This window comes from Gymnoscopelus microlampas (assembly GCF_963454915.1).
Source record: "Gymnoscopelus microlampas genome assembly, chromosome: 15".
In the NCBI taxonomy this organism is placed as follows: Eukaryota; Metazoa; Chordata; class Actinopteri; order Myctophiformes; family Myctophidae; genus Gymnoscopelus; species Gymnoscopelus microlampas.
Genome location: NC_139952.1, coordinates 36,505,272 through 36,512,892, shown reverse-complemented (window position 1 = coordinate 36,512,892; position 7,621 = coordinate 36,505,272). Strand labels below are relative to the sequence as shown.

General features: G+C 38.6%; 1 protein-coding gene and 1 long non-coding RNA gene across 2 annotated transcripts in view; one reads left to right on the top strand and one right to left on the bottom strand.

Moving 5' to 3' along the window:
• Positions 1–1,121: 1,121 nt before the first annotated feature.
• Positions 1,122–7,621, bottom strand: part of LOC311061076 (major histocompatibility complex class I-related gene protein-like) — a 9,941-nt gene continuing 3,441 nt past the window's right edge. The window contains exons 3-8 of the mRNA XM_084079581.1: positions 6,997–7,275; positions 4,927–5,223; positions 3,898–4,011; positions 3,780–3,797; positions 3,533–3,593; positions 1,122–2,927 (exon numbers count right to left, since the gene is read on the bottom strand). Of these exons, the coding sequence (XP_083935707.1) occupies position 2,927; positions 3,533–3,593; positions 3,780–3,797; positions 3,898–4,011; positions 4,927–5,223; positions 6,997–7,275 (770 nt within the window). The 3' untranslated portion in view covers positions 1,122–2,926. The remainder of the gene's footprint in view (positions 2,928–3,532; positions 3,594–3,779; positions 3,798–3,897; positions 4,012–4,926; positions 5,224–6,996; positions 7,276–7,621) is intronic.
• LOC311061078 overlaps positions 1,126–7,621 on the top strand; it is a 16,632-nt gene continuing 10,136 nt past the window's right edge. The window contains exon 1 of the long non-coding RNA XR_014602357.1: positions 1,126–1,797. This is a non-coding gene — a long non-coding RNA (uncharacterized lncRNA). The remainder of the gene's footprint in view (positions 1,798–7,621) is intronic.

Sequence of the window (7,621 nt, the reverse complement as noted above, 5' to 3'; positions counted from 1 at the left end):
AAACAAATAATTGGTCTATATAAATGGTTCTCAAAGTGGGGTCTGGGGACCCCAAGGGGTCCTTGAGGGGGTCCCCGGCAAAGTTAGTTAATATAGCACCACAATCAGTTTAGTCAATTTAGCTATTCGAAAATAGCCAATCTACAAGCGCACAATGCATAGCATCGTTGTGAGCATTGTGAGCTTATAGATCTGCTATTTTGAAACATTTTGCAAAAACATGTCTCCAGTCCAGGGTAAACTAAACTGTCTTCTTTGTCCTTTGTTTGGGGTTGACTGCAGGTGCGGTGGTCTCAAAAACATAAAGGAAAACTGGCAGAAAAGAGAGTGCCGCGCTATGAGATTGTAGATCTGCTACTTTCTTTTTTTAAATCGTGAAAATGTGTGCAAATCTTGTACAATTTTTTTAAAGACAACATTTGTAACTCAAATCTTTGCTTCTGGGGGTCCCTGGAACAAAATATTTTACAAATGTTTGCTTTAAAAAAATACATATTCAAAGATGTGTGCAAATTTAAGATTTTTTCAAAAATAGCAGATATACAAGCTCGTAGCGCGGCACTCGGTGCCGCGCTATGAGCTTGTATATCTGCTATTTTTGAATAGCCAAAAGAATTCTAAAATGACAGAGATGCGTTCCCGATTGAACGGGTTAAGGAAGACTCCTTAGACAGAGACTAAGACATATATATTTATTTTAACATGCTCATAAAGTGCTCTGTGCTCACAGTGAAAGGTGCAGAAACAGCAGAAAACCTTTGGGTCATACATCAGTGACGAAGGTCCTATGACCCAAACGTTTGCTGCTGTTTTTTGCACCTTTCACTTTGAGCACAGAGCACTTGATGAGCATGTTGAAATAAAAGACATATATCTATCTCTGTCTAAGGAGTCTTCCTTAAAGGTTTTTGTATTAGCGAGTCTTTTTCGGACACTCTTCCACTTTGTGAAACTCTCTCAACAGATTAATGTTAACAGACAGTATAGACGACTGTTTGGAAACAACCAGTCACATTTTTTTTAAGGTTTATGGTCATACTAAATACTCTATATATCACATATTTGACACAATGACAGATACAAACTTTGACTTATGACTTTAAAAGAAAGAAGCAGACATCTGGCTTTTTGGGGACTTTATTAAAAATGAAATAAGCATCAGACCTTTAAATGAACGTAACAAACATTCATCATTTAGTAGACATAGTCCAATTTAGATTCTTAATTATTCTTGATACGTTAAAAACTACTTAAAGCTGCACTATGTAACTTTCCTCTTCTACCCTAGATTTAAACCCGGTTTCCTGCGTAAGTGCTGACATTTTTACCATTGAGCTAATAGAGCCTGCCTGCTTGCTCAGGGGATAAATTGAATCTTGACCATCAGGTCAAAATCCATGTCAGATCCTGTGTCTATAGGTGAGACATGACCTTTGACACGATCTAAATGTCTCAATAGAAGAGCAGGGAGACAAAATACAACCACCCCAATTATATAAGTTATATTGTATTAACATACTCTACCATACAGATTGGACAAAATTACATTTTATTCATTAAAAAAAGAGTTACATAGTGCCGCTTTAACAGAGATCTGAACACTATCCTTCACAACCAATCTATTTTATATTAGAAAATTCAGCAACATGTACAGATTATATTTGTACTCAAGATTTTTACAATGCAACCAACCCAACAGCCTTAAACACACTTTTGATAGCAGGAAAATAGCATTACAGTATTTACATCACAGGAAAATCAAATAAGGAATGTATGTGTGTGTATGTGAGCGTGCAGGTTTGTATGTACAGTATGTATACAGTACATGTCTTCATGTTGATGTCATATCATATGTGTGTTACTGTGTGTATACAAATGTGTACTGTATGTGCTTGAGTGTGGTATTGTGTGTGTGTGTGTGTGTGTGTGTGTGTGTGTGTGTGTGTGTGTGTGTGTGTGTGTGTGTGTGTGTGTGTGTGTGTGTGTGTGTGTGTGTGTGTGTGTGTGTGTGTGTGTGTGTGTGTGTGTGTGTGTGTGTGCGTGTGTAATTGGGTAGGTAATGAATAACAATATCACCAGAAGATTCAAACGGTAATGGTAGATATTAAACAAGTTGTAAATTGTCTTTTATAAATGTCCACGTCTACAGTGTCATTACTGTATAGTATATTCAGTAGTAAATAACTGCTGGATGATGATGTGTTTGTTTTGTTCAATTTACTACTTCTGTCAACATGTGGAATAGTTTCATTCAAGTCATCAAACATTATATGATTCATATGCTGGTGATTAAAATGTTGTTTATCCAGCTGATATAGTTCAAGATGTTCTCCACAATGATTACCGAGTACTGACATAATGTGATGATGATCAAAAACATATAAACAATTAGCACATCTATCCTTTGCTTTAAGAATATATAGTAAAGAGAAGGCGTAAAAGATGGTCAATTATAAATATTCATGAGAAATGATATCACATGCCATGAAAGCGAAAAAAATAATCTAGATTTAGAGGGTGACTTTCAGGATGTGATCCATCACTTATTATTACCTACCAAACCCTTTTATTACTAACATAGTCCAACTCAATAAACCACATTTACTACCATCCGATGTCTGAACTTTGTACGGATGGATCAGATGACATTAAATGGTCAGTTTATTCTAATTCACCTCTACATTGAATAACATCACTGATGTCTAAAATATAACACTTTCTCTTTTAAACAGTGCTTCTCTAAAAAGAAAACGATGGCCAATATTTTGAAAGTCTGCATAATCTGATTAAGTATTTATAACTGTAATGGATCACTGACCCTTGTTTGTAATGATTTATGAATGGTTTATAACGCACTTCTCACAGCATCTGAAGAGAGAGAAAGGGGGAGAATGTCTCCACTTGCTCCAGTGCATCTGTCTGCAAACCTAAAATGACACAAATCAAAACATAAGAGAGAACACAAAAATACCAACTCATCATTCAAAAAGTAATTTTCCAAAATGATATACATCAGTTTGGGAAGGTAAATGATTACAGAATCTTATCAAATGTATTAAATTACATGTAAATATACTGTATGTATTCTGGAAAATAATTTGCTTTGTCTCCTCACTATCTCTTGCATCTCCCTTTCGTCAAAGCTACATCACTTTTAACTATTGAAGTAACCTAGAAACACAATTTCAATCAGTGGTCAGATTAAACACTCATTCAATAAAATGACAACACATTGGAGAGGGTGATCATTATGTCTAAACAATATATATGTGTAACTTAAGAAACCTTTTTGCCAGAGGTGTAAATAGTTTAATTCATGGCAATCCAACTATATTGTATAACTTATACCATTAATAAGCTCTAGTCCTGGGATCCCGTAGGACAGCTTGGCTTTCATTGTAAACGTCTAATTAGGGCCAGATTTGGACATGGGCCACCAAGTGCATGAAATTGAAGAACTAGAACAGAAACATAGAAACAGCCTGGGCGTCAAGACCAGAGAGAATCACTATCTAATATCAACATGACTTACTATGTGCAACAAGGTGTCTCTGGACTTTGTGCATCTGGATTCAGTTGCATGACCTCAGAAGCTGTAATGTAAAGAAAATACATAGTTATGATACGTCATCAACTACCACTGACCACTTCCTGTTATACACAGGCAACATCTGAATACAACTCCTTACTCCTTTGTGTAACTGTTTACAGGCAATGATGTTAATGTACTGTGGATCAGTGGATTATCAGACCAGATGTAAACATAAAGTACTACTTACAAGATGTAGAGGGTGGAGCTGGAAGAAATAGGTAAAGAGATGACACTGCAGTTAGCAACATATTAATGCAATGATATATAGCTTGAGAACCAATATGTACGTCATTCTATTGTCTCACCTTTCTTCTTCCTGGACATGCCGACTCTGGTGACAACGGCAGCAACAACAGCAAGAACAGAAAGAACCACCACAGCGATGATGATGATGATGGTCATTTTGTTGTCTGGTTTAACTGTATAAAATATAAAAAAAACAGAAACAAAATAGAGGAATTATCTTAACCCTTTAAGACCGGGAACGCATCTGTGTCATTTTAAGATTTCTTTGGCTATTAAAAAAATTGCAGATATACAAGCTCATATAGCGCATCACCAAGTGCTTGTTTTTTAAAGTTAAGTTTAAAAAAAGTTTTTTTTTAAAGCAATAATTTTAACTAAAATCTTTGTTTCTGGTGGTCCCTGGAACAAAATATTTTTAGACGAGGGTCCACGGCCAAATACATATAATTTTGGGGGTCCTTGACATGAAAATGTTTTGAGCACCACTGATATTATAGCAACATACGTTTTTTCAAAAAACTGTTGGAGATTTAGAAGACATTTGTAGAATGCCCAGAAGCAAAGTTTTGAGTTCTTTCTCACTTTAAAAAAATATATATATTTTTAAAAAATAAAAAAATCACGATTTTTCAAAAATCGCAGATCTACAAGCTCATAGCGCGGCACTCGGTGCCGCGATATGAGCTTGTATATCTGCTATTTTTGAATAGCCCAACGAAAGCTAAAATGACAGATACGTTGCCAGTATTAATGGGTCAAAACACAACATCTATCCATCCATACAATGTATGGATGTATGATACATCCATCCATATCTGACAGTATATCTGTGTGTCTGTCTGTCAGTCTACCTATCAATGGATAGAGTTATTATGGACCAAATCAATGTGTTCAGTACAGGGGACTCGCTCTAATCTAGTCTATATTACATCTGTGATTGGGTTTTACATTATGGTCATGTGATCCAGCTGTAGAAATGTTGTTTAAACTGATCTGAGTCTTAGATGAATTGTTAACCAGTTAATTGTTTTGATATAATTTCTTTGGTAGTACATCTATACCTCCTTTAGTCCTAATCTCAGTCTTACCCCTGTTGGTCTTGATCAGCTCCAGTCTGGTCTTGATGTCCTCTTTGACCCCATAGAGCTGAAACACACACTGGAACTGATTCAAGTCTTCATGTTTGACTGAGGTCAGGTTCAGGTCAGCGCTCATCTGGAAGGTTCCATCAGCGTTGGGGAGGAGCTCTCCATGGTCCACGTTCTCCTGGAGCTCCTCTCCATCTTTAGCCCAGAACATTATGGCTCTGTCTGGGTAGAAACCTGTAGCATGACACCTCACTGGAGAGGATGGAGTCTTCTGGAGGAAAGATACAGAGGGAAGCTCTGAGAGAGAGAGGGGGGGGGGGGGGGGGGGGGGGGGTTAGAGAGAGAGGGGGGGGAGAGAGAGTCAGATGAAGAGAAAAATAGAGAATAAAGGGGAGAGAGAAATATTTTGTTAGTGTTATTTGTTCAAATTTGAATGTGGATTTGTTGACTGCTTTGATTTAGGAACTGTTGTATTTCATGACTATCAGTGGTGGAAGAAGTACTCAGATTTTTTAGCAATACCACAATGCTGAAAAACCTGCAGTGAAAAATCTGTTATCTAACTATATAAATGGCGACCGACTTCCGCACCCTCGGTGGCGACACCCCACAGCTCTGTTATCGAATAAACAACGCACCGCCAGACCACATGTCGCCAACTGACTCGCCACGGCGGCCGCGCTGAATTTACGCCTCGCGTAGGGGACATCTCACTGCTCACTACACCTTTTCCACCGCGCAACATAATTAATTCTACTCACCAAATGTCGGACAAAACGGAAGGGGACGCAGCTTCGTACCGTTTACCGTGCGCACGACCTCATCACCACAACAGCAGGCAGCCGCTGCGGGGGTTTTTTCCTTTTTTTCCAAACTTTTTTTTTGGTCACAATTTTCTCCAGGCACCATTTCTGGTGTAACGTGCGGCAGCATGCGCTGGGTTGCCAGGTTTGCACAGCCAGCGCCAGAAACAAGCAACCACCTTCATGAAAAAAAAAAAAAACACCGAAATGGTCCGCAATGTTCCAGGGGTGTCCCCGCGCGTCCCAACACTCCACAGGGGGTCAGTGGACCATCAGGGGGTCCGCGGACCCCCTGTGGACCCCCTGAAACATAACAAATATTATTTCTTCAAATTTTTTCCTTTTTCAAAAAAACTTTTCCACAGTTTTACTCCGGCGATTTGGGTCCCCCAATATACACACGGCCACGCTGGGCCCCGTGCGCGGCTGGGGTTGAGGGGGGCGTAGCCCCCCGAAACTCTAGTACTGTAAAAGTCCTATAACCAGCATTCAAGTATTCATTATGCAGAATGTCAAATTTCTTAAAATGTGTCAATTTCTTTTCATAAAGAGCTTATTAACAAAGTCACAACGTACCACATCACAACGCGTTGTGAGTTTGCAGATGTGTTGTCTTCAAATAGCCAATTTATAAGACGGGGCTTTAAGTGTGTTTTGTAAAAAAAATAATGTAGTGGAGTATAAGTATAAAGTATCGATAAATGGAAATACTCAAGTAAAGTAATAGTACCTAAAAATTAGTAAGTACAGTACATGAGTAAAAGTACTTAGTTACTTTCCAGCATTAATGATTAATGATAATAAATACCTTTCAGCAAATGAAATGAAAGAGATGGAGAGAGAGAAAATATAGTAAGAGAATAATAAGAGAACAGTGAGACATAAAATGGAGAGAGAAAAGCAGGGATGAACAAACAGAAAAGAGAAAAAGAGAGTTGGGGATAGAAACAAAGACAATGAGCGAGATACAGAGAGAGAGAAAGAGACAACAAACAGATTGAGGGGTGGAGGACATAGAGACAAAGAGAGGCACAGACATGTGTTTTGTCCTCTGGTTCTATTCATGTTAAGTACAACTGCATCACATCATGTTGTTGTACCTGTTCTCTGTTCTTCTCTATAGTAATGTTACTACATCTTAACATATGTAACTAAGTACAGATCATCACATCATGTTGTTGTACCTGTTCTCTATTCGTCTCATAATAATGTTACTACATCTTAACATATGTATTTAAGTACAGATCATCACATCATGTTGTTGTACCTGTTCTCTGCAGAATGTTCTTCCCGTAGTTCAGATACTTCTTCAGCCATTCAATGCACACAGTGTTGTAGTAGTTCTTGTAGTATGCTGTCTGAGCTTTGAGTTGATCCCATTTGTGTTTAGTGATGACAGCCTGTGGTTTAGGAGCGACCCATGTCTGTGTCTTCAGGTCCAATGAGATGAAGTCCTCTCCATCATAACCAATCTGATGAAAACCATCAGTGTCTTCAGTCTCATCATCCCACTCACAACCAAGCATCCTCTGGAAGATGTGGACACCTGAAAGACAGACAGACAGACAGACAGACAGACAGACAGACAGACAGACAGACAGACAGACAGACAGACAGACAGACAGACAGACAGACAGACAGTCAGTGTAGTAAACAACAGACACATCCTGCTACAGTTCAATGTCAGTGGTTGATATTCAGTGTTTACCACAGAAAACAACAGATCAATTCAACACCCACTGATGTATTGTATGGAAGCTATATGGGAACTCTCTCTCTCTCACACAGATCTACAAGCTTGGTGCCGCGCTATGAGCTTGTAAATCTGACACACACACACACACACACACACACACACACACACACACACACACACACACACACACACACAC